Genomic DNA, 19,176 nt, shown 5'->3' on the forward strand with positions numbered 1-19,176 from the left:
GTGATATGCATAGGACTGGGTAGTTTTGGGTGATACACAAACATTTTAAAATTTAATTATTATGAATGTTATCAAATGTATATCAGGAAAAAAATATGTAATTAGTATATCAAACCCATAATGTCAATGATATAGTACTAATTAGGACAAGAACCAAAAGAAAAAGTCTTTTTAAAGAAAAGCATTAAGTAAATAATAGGACAAATAACACATTGACATGGCCAAAACTATAAAAGTGGTGGGTGATATAATCAGGAAACACTATGGTAGAGCTTCCTTGAAATTTGAGGGTTTAAGCGGGGTCCAAAGCCTAGCGCCACTAGGGCCTCTCAGTTCTTAGCTTCCACACTACAAGGAAAAGTAGTCTCAGGAACCATCATGAGAGATGTCAATTTTCCCTTATCTCTAGTCCCCATAGGTTGTCCCTCCTGCCCACATCTGAATTCCGTAAGCCATTGCTTTGAAAGAGAGGATCTTACCATCTTTCTTCAGATCCCTTTTACTGACTGAAGCGAAGTTGAGCTGAGGGTACATTTTTTTCTGCTTCCTCAAAGCATAGACCTTCGAATATTTCCCTTCACTCTTGAAATCATTGTTGGTGGAAAACCTTAACAAAGAAAGTTCATTTAGTAGATCCTAGGGCAGGGGGTTAATGGAAACAGTCACTACATTCTCAGATTCTGGGGGAAAAGAAAGGACAATGACTAGAGGGTGTTCACTGGTACAGAGTGGGAGTATTGTCCAGTGGAAGGGATGCTTCTAGAACCTAGGCATTGGAAACCTCTGCAGGAACCCCAGAGTCTCCTCTCTCCTCTCCCAACTAGATATAGGCTGCTTCTATAACTAGTTTCAAATAAAATCTCATAGCACATTATACCTATGCTACAGCACTTGACATGCGCTGAGGGAAAATTTTTCTTTTGTTTTCTCAAAGCATAGATCTTTGAATACTTCTCTTCACTCTTGAAAATCATTCTCAGTGAAAACAGTTTTGCATTAGGGTTTCTCTGTCATTAGGGTGTAAGATTTGGAGTCATGTAGGGAAGCTGTCTTATTATTATACAGTTGCACATATTCCTTACAACGAAAAAGCATGAAGTCTTATTGAAAAGAGAGAGTAATGTGAACAAGGAAAAGATAGCAAAGGAAATGAGTACAAGAAGAGCCAGTGCTTCACCTAAACCATTGTTCTCGCTTGGATGTAGGATCCTCCAACAGTGTCACGGGAAAGACTGGTTTTAGCCCAAGTCTTAACTTTTTTTTCTGAGACATCAGGGGTAGGCACAAGTTTTCAGTGGGGCTGTGATGATGGTAACTTTCCTGCAGCAGAGGGAAGAAGAAGAAGTGAGGGAGTAAGCTGAGTCCCTTGGGACTTAAAGGCTGAACTGAGTTCTTGGGCTAAGCTCCAATTCCCCTAAAATGATGCAACAAAAACTGTCAGAAAGGGAAATGGGGACTCAGAAACCAAAAGAAGAGGAAGCAGTTCCCTGAGTGGGCTAATACCTGTTTGTTTCATTGCCAGATGAGTTATCTGAAGCTTGGTCAGTTTCCTAAGTAATTGGTTGGACTTGCCCACTGACCCTTTGAAGTGAATGGCAGAGGAATTTGTTTGGTGTGGGGAAGGATTCAATTAGTGAATTGCTTAGGAAACCAAACATTTGCTAATTGGGAAATAGATCCATAGGACTCTATTTTCCTTTCTCCTCAGTGGCTGCCCCATTCACACTCCATTCTCTGTCTGCAGTGAAAAGGCCACAGAATGGGAGTGCGAGTGTTTGCTTGCTTATTTTCTGTCTCCCTCACTAAAATTAAACTTCATTCGGGCAGAATTTGGCTTAGTCACTGATATATTCCCACCCCCCCCAACAGTGCCTGACACACAGTAGGTGCTCAATAAATATTTGTTGAATGAATGAAAGAATAAATGAATGACTAATTAATTGACACATATTGAACTTTTTCTTTCAAAATTTTAAAAGCCTCTTTTTTTTTTTTTAATACTTGCTGGTGAACCATGGCTTTTTAATCCTGTATTCATTCTCTTTAAGCTCTGCCAGCTTTGAGGAACAGGAATCCATTTAAGTTACCTCAACTAATAGGGGCTTTACTGTAGGAGTCCTTGTGCCTAGGCACTAAGACATAGCTAACAATCTGACCACAAAAAGAACAGAAACCTAAGCAGAACTAGACCTCATAGCAGAAAAACAGGAACAGAAAGGTTATTTGGAGTCCAGGACAGTACTTGCTAAAGACCACCACCGCACGTGTCTCGTGTCACATCATTAACACATCTCCTACTTTCTTCCTGTCCGCTTCCTTCTCTCTCTACCATGTTCACTCCGTACCTTCACTGTCTATATCTTTTTTCCTACCTGCGGCTGCTGCTTATTCATTTCTGCTTCCCTACAACTTCAGCCTGCCCCCACTCTGCTTCCACGGTCCCCACACTACCTTCCTCCTTATGGTTTGATTCTTTTATGGCCTATGTCTAGATGTCCTTTCAGCTTTCCCTCCCACTGCCTAAATCTTTTCCTTTCCCAATTCAGATGCCTGGCAGCAAGAATCTGATTAGCTCAGGGATTTTGGTTGTTGGCAGGTTGGTTGGTTTTGGTTATGGTTTGGTTTTTGGTTTTTAGTTTTTGGTTTGTTTTGGTTTAGGAGTACCAATCTACACCACAGGTCACTAACCAGCCCATGAATTTTGCTTCACTGGGTCTGGGGTCCTCCTCTGCTCTGGGACTAGAGGACTAAGTCTAGTTGTACAAAATAGGACCTCTTAGGGCATCGTTTTCTTCAGGTCAGTTTCACTTATAAGGGAGTGTGAGTGTAACAATCACTGTGATAGACATGTCTGGTCCATTCTACTACTTACTTGCTGGATCCCACACTCTTCTTATACACATGCCTGGGCATAGCAAAAGAATTCTTCTTTTGTATGTGATCTTAGGCTCACAAAAGCTTGTCACATTTGTCAAGCAAAAGGAGGAGGAGATGCAACATAAATATTAAAGAAGCATTCTAGATATTGGGCAATTCCATCTTCTTGGATTTGTTCCAGATAGCCCCATAAAATTACCATGGTGCCAGTCTTTGACAATCAAAGTCTTAACTCTTTCTATTAACACAATTTGGCTCATACTACAATTTGCTCATGACTGTGATCAGGTCCTGCATGTGATCTGGAAGGTTCACAAAGTGCCAGCCGTTGGAAGAAAGCTCTTCTTGTACCAAGGTTACGTGATAGTCCTGTATTTCCTTCTCTACCTTGAACAGGGCAATCCTGGCCTGGATTTGTCCCTCTTTCAGTGTATATTACTCACTACTATGAGAAACAACTGTTGAGTTTACATTCAAATGGCACAAATTCTGAGACCCAATAGACTATAGGCAATGAGTTAATTGACTCCTTTGTCAGCATATACCATTAGATATTAGCATTTTGTCTTCCATTTGGAGAGGAATCTCTCACTGCCATCCAGCTAGCAACTAAGGAAATAACAATTCCAAATTCACCACATTTCATTATAAAGGTCTGTCTTGGGTAATTCTATTCCCAGCATCAAATTTCTGTTATAATTAGATTCTCTTGTTTGCACTTTAACTTATTTAATTTCTTCTTGTTATATTAGGCACTCTCTCAAGGATCAAAACATCTTTTTTAGCTCCTGATTCCTAAAAATCTCTCAAGTTGATTTTCTTCATTTTCTCTGCTATTGATTTAGCTCAATTCTTCAGTATCTCTCACCTTGCCTACTGTAGTAACATCGTAACTAATCTTTCTGAATTTTGTCCCTTTCGCAAATAATGCGTCTTTCTCCCAATCTCCAAAAAAGATCTTTCTCAATTGCAAATTTGATTATATCCTTTTATTTCCTGCCATTTACTGTCTTACATTTCCCTAAATGCACCTCACTTTCTCATGTCTCCATGCCTTTGCCCTTCCCTCTGACTGGAATATTTTCCTATTCTTTTGTCAGGAGTCACCTCCTCTGTAAAACCTTCCTGATTACTCTCTTTCCCCCAACAGAGATATTAATCTCTACTCCGTTTTAGTTTTGTATCTTGTATATTCTTTTATTATTCACATATCCTGGTATATTATAATTACTTTTATATATCTCATTTATTGACCTGTCTCTCTTATCAGACTCTAGGTTCCTTCAAGATGAAACTGTCCTATAACCATCTTTATATTTTAGCTCTAGGTTAGTGTATGCTCAGCAATTGTTTATCAAATGAATTTGAATTCCTTTCGTGTAAAACAGAGTCCCAGATGTCTGGCTGCTGTGATAGTAAATTCTCTGCTCTGTTCCTCTTCCCTTCTCCTGACACCCAAAAGCAATGAGTATAAGGCATAACCCTTTGCTCCTTTCCCATGTAAACATTCATTTCTGTTCCTTATTCCTCATTTCCTTATTTATCCTTTGCTACTTCATCAACTAGAAAGCCAGTGGCTTAGTTAACCCTTTGTAAATTACAAACTAACTATCTTAGACCAGAGAGGAGTAGTTTCTAATTAAGACCATCTTTTCTCCCTGCAATGAAGTTTCATGACTCCAGCTTGTACAACTCTGATTCTGAGTTTTCCCAGGCTCTCCAGATTTTGTTTTGTAAAGCATATAGCAAAGAAGAAGAAAGAGGTTTGCTCCTGAATACCATCCTCCATGCTAAGTTAGCAACCTTCTTCCAGCTAACTCCTAATTCTTCAGGGTCCTTCAGGGGGCCAGGAAACTTCCCCAGGTGCCATTACCTTGAGCAGTAATTCCTTGGAAAAGTACTTTGGCGTGATGTCCTTTCCTTGTTGGTTGATGGGGCAGGGAAGCGGGTTGTTGGTCATAATCAATAAGGTCTTATCCTGATCGTACTGTGTTACTTTTAACGTGAAGCTTTGGATTTTCCTGTTTCGAGCTAGGAATTTCTGCAGTGCAGTGGGCTTCAAAGGCTCATAGTACTGGGCCTGAACGGACAGAAACATTTCCAGAGAGACAAAGGGATTAGATCAGGAGGAGAATAACAGATCAGTTGGCTAATCTTTTGCCTCTGTGGGGCAGGGACAGAAGCTGGACAGGGGCTAGACAAATCTGTTCTGAAATGTATTTAACAGAAAGTGTCTAAAGCTCTCTGTCCCCTTCTTCCTTCAGAGCATTCCCCGCAAATAGACTAAGGGGCTGGGGAAGTAAGATGGAAAAGTTTTCACAATAAAAGGAGTAAGGTGACTTAATTCTTCTAAAACAGTGTACCATAATGCCCAGCATAATGGGGCAACCAGAGAGGTTTCTATGTTGAACCTAAATGGCCTTCTCCACAACTGTCTCTGCAGCAGAAGGGAGAAGCCACCAGGGACCAAATCTCCTTGCTCAGGGAATTCTGAGGGTGCAACAACACAGCTCTTAGCCCTATCTTCTCACTCACCAATGTTTCTCCACAGGCGCAACCACGTTAACATGCATAATAAGCACAACATTAAAAAGGAATAGCAGTCACAAAAGACAGCCTGTCACTTAAGATGTGGGTGAGGGAAGGGGTAGTCCCACTAAGTTTGCTTTTCTGTCAATAGGAGGAAGGTAGAGGATTGGGAACGGAGGAAGGGAGAGGGAGAGAATGAAACACCTCCTGATTATAAATATGCTTTCTCAACTTGAGAAAAAAAATCAGCTGCAGGGACCACCGCGTTCCCAGTTCCTCCCTCCTCCCTCACCACCACCATTCCCAGCACTGCCTCTGGCATGGTACCCTAGGACAGCTCTGCCTCTCTGTCCTACGAACATGCACAGTCACAGAAGCAGGCTGCACTTGGAGGCACGGAGGGTACTCTGCAAGGGGCCTCTGCACCACTGCTGAAACTTGCCCTTAGGGATCTTGGGGGAATGTTTCTTCCACCTACCAAATTTGGATGGACTGTGTAATGCCGAAGGTTCCGCAGAACAAATTTTGATTGCCCGACTGCATCATAAATCTGGAGACAATAGTCGAAATTAGTGGTTTCAGATTGCACCCCTCCTAAAGTGTATTCCATTCCTTACCTCTCCTTCGTCTGGCTAAAAACTGGTCTCTAATTTAAATTAAGTGAGGAGAACACTGTGCTTTGTGTTTTGCACGCTGGGTTTCTGGAATGCGGGCCACAGCAAAGAGAGCTAGATTCTGAGACATTCTGACAGGGACGCTATACACAGAAATGTGGATCAGCTTTATCAGTCAGGTAAAGCTGTTAGGAGGTAAAGTGGACAAGGGCAGCATCAAAGTTCACATGGGGACAAATCACTCCAAGGGATCACATCTCTTTCTTCTGTCTCTTCCGTTTCTACAGGAGTAAAATCAGGCAAAAATCAACATGGAGGACAATTTTTAAGGAGAAAGGAAGTTACAAAAGGGCAAGAACCTCCGATTGTGAGTGGAAGGGAGTCCTGGGGATAACTGCCCACTGAGCTGCAAGCAGATACACTCACAGAGGCAGGGGAAACCACGGTGCATTTTGCATTTTTGAATATTTCTGTAGTACATATGTGATTCTTCTGAAAAGTTGCAAAAATAATTGAATTTTAGTAACACTTCCATCTACCACTTTGCATTTTTTCTGCTGGTGGTAGTGCTCGTGGTTGGTGGGTTGTTTGAGTGTCACATCTGGTGGTAGAGGAGCTGGGCTTCTTCCATCTCCTTCTCCTGACCCCAGCAATGTTGTCTCGCCTCTAGCTTAGATCTGGGTTATCAAAGGATGAATCAAAGGGATGAGAACACAAGGAGAGAAAAGCTCTGAGTTACCTCCCTTGGGCTTGGCATAATCAGAAATCAGAATAAGAGGAGGGGAGCACAACCTGCATTTGGATAATTGGATGATGGGAAGATTGGTGTGCCCCCAGGGAGGTGATATGGCACGATGGGGTACAGAGAGAAAGGGGAACATGCACTGAAAAGGTGAATAAAGCAAGAAGGTGAATGGAGAAGAGGGAAGTAGTAAGAATGGGTCAGAACTGTGCGATGAGGGGAGGCGTTATTACGCTGCAGGAGGAAAATGCCCGGAGTTGGCAATTCCTGGGGATTGGAGGAGGACCGGGAGGAAGAGTGGCAGAGCCATGCCCCACATTCCTTTAGGGACGGTGGGATGAAACATGGGACAAATCCAAGGACGCAGTGATTTAATTTTTATTACCTTTTGGAAAACTGAAGTACCTTTGTTCAAAACAAGAATGTATTATGAAAAACCTGCTTCACAGATATGATATATACATTTAAAATCATAGAAGTCTCGGAAAAATTTATTTGAGAGAAAGATGTGAAGACTTTTATGAGATTTTCAAAAAATTAATTATGGGGGAATGTCTCTAGGTAAAATGTTTTTACTCCTGAATTTTTCCAAGGTATCGCATCTCCGTTCTGAATTAGTCTCCAGCAATTGACTAAACCCGCAAGAGTGTCCAAATTGGAGTATGTTTTTAGTTTTATGTTGGATTGCACTATCTCTGGCTAATAAAATGAAAGTTGGCCTGGAAAATTCACTCAAATATGCTAAACCCAGGGAAGCAACCAAGATACCCAATGGAGTTTTGTTGCAAGAGATGGCTGCAAAGTCTGGGTAAGTCAGAGTCTAACCACTCACTTACACCCTAATATAGGTTTCTAGTCCCTGGGTTTTGAGTCCTGATTTATTGCTGATGTGTCCCTGTCTCTTCTCTTTTCTGTGTCTCTGTTTCCCTTGCATAAAATTAGATAAATTAACCTTGCTCTCTATATAAATCTTGACCCATTTCTACTTTGTAACCGGAAGTTTGTGGGACCCAGTTTATAAAGTACTCTAAGCAACTCCAAAAAAAGATTACAAATGAACATTCGCTAATGTTCTTCCTTACCTCATCATTATCGACAACGATTCCTTTCTCAAGTTTAACTATGTTAACTCTTGGAGTCTTTGATTTAGCACATTGCAACCTGAAAAAGAGAGAAAACATCCAGTTGTATTTTCTTACTCAGAGGCCTGGTCTTCTGCATGTTCTCAATCTCCCACAGCAAAGTTGGGGGGCCTCACTTAGAAGAGCTCTATTTAGGGGATCACTAATTGAATAAGAATGAGTAATAAAGAATAGGATTCATTATCCAGACTGCATCCTGGGGAAAAACCAAACCTCAGTTTGAAGAGTTAAGCAAGTAGGACCTCTTGGAGATGTGATGACATCTGATGTGTTGATTTCTTCTAAAATAAGGGTTTTACACCATTCAAGGAAGTGCTCTAGTAGACTGCTTAAGAAAATTCCTTTTGATAGCTGGACCCTCATGACACCCTTAAAGACCACCTGCTGTTTGGATGCCTACCTGCCTACTCTTCTCCACGTAGAAATGGCTCTGTCTTCACCAATGATTAGCCAATGATTCCATGAGAAGGAGTATAGTTAGTGGAACTTCACAACTAAATTTCCAATTCTAATGAGCCGGCTTGGATTACTGGCTCCCTCATGTTCCTAACCACATCTAAGTTTCTCCTCCTAGAACTAGGGTAGTAAAAATAATCATCAATGGCAAATCTTCTCATACTATGCTCCTTCACTTACTTTCCCATCTCCCACCCAGATACTAGTTCCTGTTAGAGAAAAGAGGGCAAGGGGCAGAAGTTGCAATATTTAGTAATAAAGTATTTTGGATTCCTTGATTGATTCTTGCTAAACTTATTTACTTCCTGAACAGAGTGAAAGATGCTCTTCAGTAAGATTGGGTTAATGATTAAAATTCCTGCTTCCTCCATGGAAATAGTTCCATTTGGGGGGTTAAACTAGCTCAAATTAAGTAGGATCCTGCAACTACCTCAATTTGACCTCTCTCCTTTAAAAATGAGGGTGGCACAGTAAGGACCAAAAGAAGGAAAGAAGAAATTGCCAAGTTATGTAGTTGGTAGGTCAACTGGCTATAGCATGCACAAATAATCCAAAATCCAGGATCAAATCCCAACCAAGGGTGAATAGCTTCCATCTCACAACAGAAGTCTTAAAAATAGTCCCAAGGGGAGCAGGTGACACATTGTGGGTAGACCAGAATAAATTCAGCCCCACTTAACATCTTAAAATGTATGCCCTCTTAATATGTGCTATTACCTTAAGTTATCTAATAATAATATATTATAATCTTTATTGAAGCACTTTTCAAAATGATTCTTTGGTATCTAAAAGGCAGCACAGGATCCCAGATACTCTTCTTCAGGCCAATTTAAGGCGTAGAGCTGCATGAAAAATGCTTCTTCAGCCCAGCAGTGTCCATTTTGGACAGCCTGGTGCTTTCCTTTTGGCAAAGCTACTCTAGTTGCTACATGAAACACAGACAAAGATCTGGTTTTTGATCTGAGGACAGTTAGTCAATTAAAACATTTTACTTTATTTATTTATTTAAAGATTGGCACCTGAGCTAACAACTGTTGCCAATCTTTTTTTTTTCCTGCTCTTTCTCCCCAAATCCCCCGAGTGCATAGTTGTATATTTTAGTTGCGGGTCCTTCTGGTTGTGGCATGTGGGATGCTGCCTCTGCATGGCCTGATGAGCGGTGCCACGTCCGTGCCCAGGATCTGAACTGGCTAAACCCTGGGCTGCCAAAGTAGAGCATGTGAACTTAACCACTCGGCCACGGGGCCAGCCTCAATGAAAACATTTTAAATGAGGTTCTACTCTGTGACTATTACTGTTCAAAGCATGGTGGGTTACAAAATAAGTTTGTATAAGATGATGTTTATAACTTAGTTGGGCAAACAAGACTACACACTTGGCATGTCTCCTTTGGCCCATTGCTGATCACTGCTAAGTGGGCCAACCCGAGGCAAGTATTCACCCAGAGGCCAAACTCGGTGCCTCTAAATAGTCCACGTTCTGCAGGGATTCACTTCAGTCCAAACATTCTCTCCTTAGCACACACTGTGTGTCTAGCCCCATTCTTGATCCTGTATGGGAAACAAGAGAAGACTGATAGGTGCTGCTGTGAATGCAGAAAATGCACAAGACATGATGATCCTTGCCCTCAAGAACTTAAGTTTAGTTGGTAAATGAGGAGAGGGAAGAGGAAGTGATTGTTAAATGTGAAACAATAATGACAATACACGCTAATATATTAGGAAGGTCAATTCATCTTTTGGGGCCTCGATTTCCTCATCTGTGAACATGGAGTTAGCCAAATGATTTAAAGGTGACATTCTAATTCCATGATAGTGGTGAGATTTACCAACTAAAGACCTGAAATGAAATTAATTCCCATGTCAGTTGTGGGAGAAAGTTGGAGGAGCAGACATCCTTTAATTTACCTCCCCTCTCAATACAACCATGTTTGTCTGTAGATTAGGCCTGAGAAGCTTGGAAAAGTACGTGTAGATATTGGTGTGTGTGTCGGGGGGCGGCAGGGAGTTGCCACACTTTTTGATATAGTCAGTTAAAAATGGAGGATAAAAGTTGATGATGTAGGACCCACCGTTTAGAGAAAAGAGTGGTCAGTGAAGCTTGGGGGGTATGTTTCCTAAAGATTGTGAAGCTTGAGCCAGGCCTTGCAGGATAGTGTGTGAAGTAGCCTAACTGGAAGGTTATTTGTTATTGTTTTTGTTGCCATTGCTGTTGTTACTCTAAGTAGCAAAAAATAAAAGGGGATAGGTAGGACTGGGTCAAATTAAGGGGGCCTTGACACTTAAGGAGAACACTGATAAGGGCTATCAGCCCAAGCCTCTACAAACCCCATGGATTTGGAGGAATGATCTGTGTTAGTGTTAATAGTGTTACCATTTAGGTTACCAATAGGTGACCATTTAGGGTTATTGTCTAACTTCATATCTAATCATAAACCCTAAAGATGATTGTCTAGAGTTTCTGACTAGACCGAGCTAAACTCTGCAAGTTCCCTCGGAGGGAAATAGACTAATGAGCTTTTCACCTTTTTCTCGCCTTTAGTTTTTCTGGAATTGTGAGTCCAGTTTATGTATATATTGAAACTAAAATAAATAGGAGCCATCAGATTGGGAGGTACAAGTCTTGTGCTGCTTGTGAGCAACCCAGGATGGAAAAAAAAATCATATGAACACAAAAATTATATTCAAAGCAGGAATGGGAAGATCTGGTGTACGATACCTTGAAGGACATCAGGAAATCTTAGTTCAGGGAGGAAGGAGAAATTCCTTGGCATGGAAACTTTCCATTGTGAAAATATCTTAATATTCCTTTCTTGATTCTGGAGGAGACACAGGGAATTTGTGATGATCAGGCAATCTAGAATGCGGAAGTGTTCTATGCTGGAACCAGAGAATGAAAAGCACAAAGGCATACAAAATCTGCTACAGTCTGCTCAATTTATTTCTCTAACCTACGACTTCCCTCCACACACACACTGACCTTTTCACCATATCTTAATCAACCTCGACAGTAGCCAGTGTTTTCACCCTATTCCTCAAACACAGTGAGCATTTCTCTCTTATTCCCCATACTTAAAACACTCTCCCGAACCTTTTCAAACCATTTGAATCTTCTTCTTTTTTTGTGTTACTACTCAGGTCTTTCCTCTTCAGAGAAGACTTTTCAGATCAACTCAATCCAAAACTCTAGCCTACAGGCATTGTTTTTTGTGCAAGTAATTTTATAGTATCTTGTAGCTCTACCCGTACTTTTCTTACATGCGGGTCTTGTCTGCCTCCTAGGCAGAAAGCTTCTTGAAAGTGGAAATTTGAATTTATATATATTTGTTCCCCTTACAATACTTTGTATATTAAAAATGTGTGCATTCAAAATCAACATTTGTTTATGTCAATATATTTACTGAACTTTTATGACATTGTTAGGCACCATCCTAAGTAACGGGAACCAAACATGAGTCAGACATAGTCCTCGACCTCATAGAGCTCGTAAGTTGGCCAGGAAGAGAAACAAGGAGAACTGAGTGCAATACCTATATTAGACAAAAGTTCAGAATGCTGTCAGAGCAAAGAGGAAGAGCACTTAAACCAGAGAGAAGAGATGGGAAGAGATTTGGAGCTAACACCTAAGCTGAATCTGGAAAGATGAGTGTGAGTTAACCAGGTGAAGAGAAGCGAAAATAGGCATTTGAGAAAGGGGGAGCAACACAAGCAAAAACATGAGAATAGAACAAAACATGACTTGTTCAGAGGAATTACAAATAACTGCAGTGTGCCTGGAACATGAGCCTAAACGGAAAGGTAGCAAGAGAGGAGCCTGAGAGTAAGTCAAGGTCCAAATCCTAGAGTCGAAGTCCTTGATAGAGGCTTGTATGTTATTCCATGAGTAATGAAGAGCTATTGAGGGATTTTGACTAAGGAGACACATTGGGCTATTATATATATTTAGAAATATGAAAAAGGTGGCAGTGTGAACTGTGGGGAAGAGGTAGAGGCCTTTGAGAAGGCTATAGCAGTAGTGAGGAAGGGTTGAGAAATTATAAGGGTCTGTAATGGTCACAAATTTGTGCCACTCACCCCTGTCTCTTAGTCCTGGGTGACTTATTCAAAGATGACCAACCAGATCTCTCTGCTAGGAATTTGAATTTGAAAGTTTGATAAAGACACACAGATATGAAAGATGATTGTAGCTAAGTTACTTAATGCAGTGTCCCAGACAAAAAGACTGAACTCCATTTGTGGAGGTCCTCAGAGGAGCCCCAGATCTAGTCCCCCTGAAGCATGGTTATTCAGTTTTCCCTTCAATTCTGTAAGCTTTCGCAGTATCCTTTCAAACAAATCCCCTTTTCTTCTGAAATTAGTCAGAATTCATTTCTGTCATTTGCAACCCAAAAAACCTAAACTGACATAGGCTCTAAAGCAAAGTAGCAGCAGTGAAGGCGGATAAAGGAAGGATATCTGACAGATGTTATGAAGGTAGAGTTAGTAGACTGGTAGCCAACTGAGTCCACAGGCTAATGGATGCAGTCACATTTTTAGCTTGGTTACTTGAGTGGATGGAGGTGCAATTTGCCAAGTTAGAGAATAAAGGAGATAGACCAAGTTTGGGAGATAAAGGACAAATTTTGATTTTGGTTGGTTGAATATGAGCTACAGACGGGGACATTGTCTAATAAATGGCTTAAAACATGGGTCTGGAGCTCAAGAGAGAGAGATTTAGGATAGAATTACAGATTTGGGGGTTAGCCTCAAGTATACTTGCTAGTTGAAGCCATTGAAGTAGATGAGATCAAGCAGGAGAAACAGCGGGCTGAGAGGAGGCTAGGAAGGCATAGGGCAGAGCCTGGACCATATAAACACCGAGAGAAGAGCATCGCGAGTGGCCGGCGTAAAGAACGCTGAGAAGGAGTGGCTGGGGGTTGGAGGAGAACCAGGAGCAAGGTCATGGGAAGAAACAATAGCATGAAAAAGGGAGGAGAGCTTCTACCTTAAAGCATCTCAACTGCAACCTTTGAAGGTATAGAAAAAGATTTAAAAACTTCACAAAAATTACCAAAGCTTAATAAACAACCCAGTGCTACCAATTATAAGGCAGATAAATCTAGACTGAAAAACCCGACTAGTCTTGAGTTCATGGCAGAGCCAGGATTTGCTAGAATAAACAGAGACTATCTCAGAGAAGATAATGTGAATGCATCACACATTCCCCACTGATTATCTTCCTTTTCAGACATAGGGGCTACCGCAGCCAAAACTCAGCTTGATCATCCGTTTCTACTACCCGTTGGGGGTTGATCTATGGTAGGACCTACAAATTGTTCTTCCTCATCCCTTTACCTCTACACCTTTCCGCATCCAGATGGAGACCTCACACCCTAGGTAGCAGCTGGGCAATAAAGATGGGGAGCAGGGGTGGCACAGTGCGTTCTGGGTGATATGACCTTATGAGCAAAGAGCAGTAAGGGAGGGTATAAGGCAGAACTCTTTGTGGAACTTTCTTCATCTCCTCCTACTTTTGACTGCTTATAAAATAGAAACTTCCACCCTTTTGAAAGTATTGGTATCCACCCTTTTTTCCTTCTGCTATGAAAAAGCAGTGGCATATAGTTCTAGCAAGGGTAGCATTTTCGGCTCTCTCTTTCTCCAACAGCCTGCCAGCAACATGTGGTAAGTTATCTGGGGAGACTCTTCCTTTATCTGGGAGGGGCCTATTGTTTATCAGTGACTAAGGGGATGTATTAGGAACCCAAATTTACATTCAGGCCCCAGTCACAGTCTCCAAACTAGCTTCCAGCAAAAGCTAGTTTTGAACTGATATTTCGAACTTACCTGATTCTTTCATGTTTTTATTAATTGCTTCAGAACCTGTAGGGGGAGGAGATATGTTTGGCTACTTCAAATGCTTCAACATCCTGGCTGCAGTGCACGCTGCAACTGTAGTTTTAACATTCTATATTGATTCAGATGCCAGAGAACCAGGAAATAGGGATTTCACAAAGTTATGTCCTTACAAAAACGAAAGCCTGCTAGAAACTGGAGGCTGGGCAGGCAGCTTTGCCTAGCAACCTGCCTTCCATCCGTGGGCAGAGTGGGGCCAGGGTTAATAAATTCATTCATCTCATCTGTTGACCAACATCAAATCTGAACAGAACTAGCATTATTCAGAGATGAGCGAATAGAAATGATTTTCAAAGCTAATGAATTTTATGAGGAGGAAAATGTAGCAGCCATAATAGCCACTCTGACATAAATAGGGAGCTAATAAAGACTGCCAGAAACAGAGAAATATAAAGAAGAGCAGGACATTGGGAATCTGGGAAATTCAAGGCCATGAAATTTGTTTGTATAATCTGTCTATTAAAAACATGGGCATGTTTACTTCCAAGAGAGAGTGGAAGCTGTCTCTCCATACAGAACTTCCATTCACTTTAGCACCAGAGTGTCAGGGATATGAGGACCAAAGGAGAAACAAAAAGGAAAAAGAAATGAGGTTTTTAAATGTGCAAGATGGACAGTAAGAGATAGGAGGTGGTCTCAGGAAAAACCTTGGGACTAGAGCTGCCCACCGTGGCAAATTTCTAAAAATTTCAAGTATGGGGGGATGATATACAAAGGGGCAGAGGATATTCTCTCCTATTCATAGCTCCTTCCAACCCCACAGATAAGTTTCATTCTTGTGTCTCCCTAGAGCCTTTCTCCTGATCTAGCTTAACAGAAGGAGATCAGAGAACCAGGTCGCAGTCTCAGCTTTAAGTCCAACCATCAAAGACCCAATTGTAAGAAAGAATGATTTAGGAAGTAGATGTGATCAATTTAGACACCTCTCTCCAAGACAGAAGAATATTTGTAAATATTACAGAATTCTACCCTGATATGGGAAGCATAGTGTCACAAATGAGAGTCATAATTGAGTCCACCCACAAAAGGTGGACCTAGGCAACTAACACCAATTTATCGGCATTTCAGCAAAGCTGAATCCCAGAAGCTTCCTCCCACCCTCTTACTTTTTTTTATTTTCTTGCTCTTTCCAGTTCTTCCAAATAACACCAGACTTGGCATGGTGCCATAGCCAGCAACAGTGATGTAGGATGATACATAATCGTACCAAACTGTATATATCTTCCTATACATTTCATTTTCATACCAAGCCATATATTGAATTTCAATACTGGCAAAAGCTTTCAAACACTGATGTTCTGAGACTTAGCTGATGGGCATTGGGAGTGCGAAGGGAGTTCTCAAGGAAGTCTCTTCTTTCTCACTTCTCCCCTTTGCTTTCCCTCAAGAAGGAAATCCCTATCACTATTCAGCCTTCTTTCATTCTTTGGGAAGATCTTATATATTAAAAGATCACATAAGTAGTATGGCGCACTTCTTTGTTCAGGCTCCAGCCCCCAAATCTCTTTATTCTTCTCTCCTCTATGTGGCAGGCCAATCCAGAAATTTGAGTTTGAGATCCAATAGAGGGAAGAGACCCCTTGGACCCTGCTTTCTCTCACTATTCTAGGTGTTAATAAGTGGTGCTTGTTGCCACAGTTTGTTTTCTATCATTCTGATCAGCAAGGGCTGCAGGCTAGGACTTCAAATGACAAAAGCCTCAGACTCACATTGATTCATTTATTTATTCATTCATTCAGCAAAAACTTGTTAAACACTGCTATGTGCCAGGGCCTCATCTAGGTTCAGAGGATACAGTGTGAACAAAACAGACGAAAGCCCCCGTCTTCTTGGAGCTTACATTCTGGTTGGGGACTGTATGCAGTTGTGGTTTATATCAGCTCTTGGATGTCTAACTGGCATCTCAGACTTGACAGGTCCAAATAATTCTTGATTCTCCCTCCCCTTCAAACCCGTTCCTCCCTCCATCTTTCTCATCTCAGGAAGGGGTATTGCCATTCATTCTGTGGTTTAGGCAAAAAACTTTGGAGTTATCCTTGATCCCTCTCGTTCCCTAAACTATACATCCAATCTATCCATTTTCAAGTCCTATGGATTCCATTTTCCAGATATATTCCAAATCTGACTGCTCTTCAACCACCCTGGTCCAAGTCAAATCTCCCTTTCACTCTGGGCTGCCTAAACACAATTGTAGCTTTTTTTGAGATGACTCTCCTTGGTAGGAGAGGGGGAAAACAGGGAAGTAATATTAGGAAGTGAACAATCTGTCAGGTAGAGATTAGACTGCATTTTGGCATTTCTTATCAGCTCTATTTCCCTTAAGAAATCATAGACAATTTCTAAGAAAGAATTCTAAATGATCTTTCTCAGGCCCTTAGGAAAAGTCTGTGAAACGGCCTAAATATGTTATCTCCTTGAGTTTGCAAGCTGGGCCTGCTTCCCTATGTCCTCATGAACACCTAGTTAAGCCAAGAGAGTGAAAAAGACATACAGCAGAAGGAGAAAGAAAGAAGCAAACGTATTTTTGTAAATAGATCTTTTTTAATGTGAAAAAAGATCACAGAATTTTCTTGCTTAAAACCTGTCAATAACTTCTTATCACAGTTAAATAAAATGCAAACTCTTTACCATATTTCCGAGACCCTATGATCCTCCTCGCCCCCTCCCTACTTCATCTCCTGCTAGTCTCTCCATCATGTCAGCGACTCTTGCCATCTTGGACTTCTTGCTCTTCCTTGAATATGCTAAGATCATTCCCTTTCAGGATTTTTGTTAATTCCATCCTCTGGAACACTCTTCACCAAGAACTTCCTATGGCTTACTCCCTCACTTCATTCATTTTTCTGGGCAAGTGTCACCTTATAAGAGAGGCCTTCCTTAGCCATCCCAAGTAGGTACTCTCTCCCAGTAACATTCTATCCCTTTAACATGCATTATTATTCTTCAAAACCCTTAGATTTACCTAAAGTTACAAATTTGTAAATATATAAATTTATATTTTTTATTTATATATAAATATAATGTACATTATATTATATTATATTTGTATATATTCATTTATCCATCTCCTTCATGAGAATGTATGTCCCAATGTGACAAGGATTTTGCATGCTTGGTTCACTATTATATCCTCAGTACCTGGAACAGCAGTACGTGGCACACAGTAGACACTGAGCAAATATTTGTTGATTGAATGACTAACTGAAAACTCAACCAAAAAGTTTCACGTAGACTATGAGAGATTTTTGGGTTTGATTTATTAGTGCTAGGCATTGTTGGTGGTATTAGATAGCCATCCTATACTTTCTTCCTTTTTATCTTGTTCTTAAAGATGAAATACTAGGTGCCAGGAAAAATCAGAGTGGAACAAATATCAAGGGATTTGTATGGCTTATCCACAGCCTCTCTGAGGCAGTTCCCTACCTACCCACCCTCTGCTCTGTGCTCTCAGTTTGGCCCTGATATGTCCATTAGTTATGGTCCAATCATGTTTGTGAATACCATAGCAGTATAGCAATGACTAGATGAAGAGCAAGAGGCTTCTGCTTATAAGAAGAATGTAACAATACCATTTCAGAGGCTGAAAATTCACTATAAGGAGCCTGCATCTGGTTAGTCTTCATTCATGGAGTCAGGCTGGCCCAGAAACTGAGCAGGCCCTGATGAGCAGGTAGCACCAACCTACTGGGTGTTTCAAATGAAGAGAGAACTATGACCTGAGAAGGTTAGCTTTAGAAATGACAGACAGAAGGCAAACTAGGGACATGTCAGCAGATGAGAGAAGAGAGATTGATATTTAGGGAAGGCATGAGATCTGAAACGTCAAACTAGTCTTCTATAAAAGAATAGAAGGATGTTCCACTGATTTTATATCTGGACCAAACTGCTTTTACACTTGGGACTAGGCTAGAAAAGGGTTGGGGAGATATTTTTGATGATAGTAGGTCAGGGAAAATGACTGGGTGCCATTAAATCTCCAGAGAGATTTAATGGAAGAAGAAAGGAATGATGATAGAGAGCAATTTGAAATTATACCCCCAGAGGGAGCCTGGAACCAGGAAATTATTGAAAGTCGCCCTCTGATGGTAACAGCTGGGAAGTCCTTAGTAAGAACAATTGCGGGACTTCCCTTTGATGATTCCTGGGAGGAAAAGCTTGGGAAAAGGATGATTCAGAAATCCATAAGCAGATACAGAGGAATTTTAAGTTTTAGGGCCAGTTTAAATATGAGCCAAGGAAAAAAAGATATTGATTGGGCTTTGAGGGGATCAATATAGCTAAATAGGTCTTGGAAAGCTGATCAAATTAATAGTTATTATATTATACATGCATTCTGGGTGTTCAGATTCATAATTTGGGATGTGAAAAATAGCCTGTAAATAGTGACTAAAACAAGATTTGAGCTTTACATAATCAGAGCTGCGAGGAGTCCAATCTATTTCCCCAACACCTGTCCTCTTTCCCTCCTATGTCCCGACATCTTTGAGTGGTTAAGAATATGCTGGAGGTTGGGGTAGGGCGTAGTCCTCTTTCTTCTTTCTTACCGTATAGCCTTAGGCAGCTCCTCAAGATGCACAGACTTTAACCTTTACCTGAGACTTTGTCCTCTGGGGAAAGAGTCCATTGGACAAGTTGCTAGAGTCGGCCCACAGATACCCCTCAGGGGATCTATGAGGTTCTATGTTGGTCCGTGAGCATTTTTGGAAATTCTCCTGGAAAGCTTCATAACCCAATTTATAAAAAGAAAAAATATATAGATATGCACTATATCAGATTAAAATCTTAACCTAATCAAAACCTCTACTAATATAGGGGAAAATATCCACACATGGAAGAGAAATACATCATCCTATTCAAAAACTGTTTGGTCAGATACTTTATTTCACACAATTAAAACATTCCATGACATTACTTTTTTAATG

General features: G+C 40.9%; 1 protein-coding gene across 1 annotated transcript in view; it reads right to left on the reverse strand.

Moving 5' to 3' along the window:
- Window positions 1–19,176, reverse strand: part of TSGA13 (testis specific 13) — a 37,883-nt gene that overhangs the window by 2,259 nt on the left and 16,448 nt on the right. Inside the window, exons 3-9 of the mRNA XM_046668947.1 lie at window positions 14,186–14,221; window positions 9,174–9,285; window positions 7,845–7,923; window positions 5,885–5,956; window positions 4,745–4,957; window positions 1,178–1,320; window positions 480–607 (exon numbers count right to left, since the gene is read on the reverse strand). Of these exons, the coding sequence (XP_046524903.1) occupies window positions 480–607; window positions 1,178–1,320; window positions 4,745–4,957; window positions 5,885–5,956; window positions 7,845–7,923; window positions 9,174–9,285; window positions 14,186–14,221 (783 nt within the window). The remainder of the gene's footprint in view (window positions 1–479; window positions 608–1,177; window positions 1,321–4,744; window positions 4,958–5,884; window positions 5,957–7,844; window positions 7,924–9,173; window positions 9,286–14,185; window positions 14,222–19,176) is intronic.

Source organism: Equus quagga, chromosome 8, assembly GCF_021613505.1.
Source record: "Equus quagga isolate Etosha38 chromosome 8, UCLA_HA_Equagga_1.0, whole genome shotgun sequence".
In the NCBI taxonomy this organism is placed as follows: Eukaryota; Metazoa; Chordata; class Mammalia; order Perissodactyla; family Equidae; genus Equus; species Equus quagga.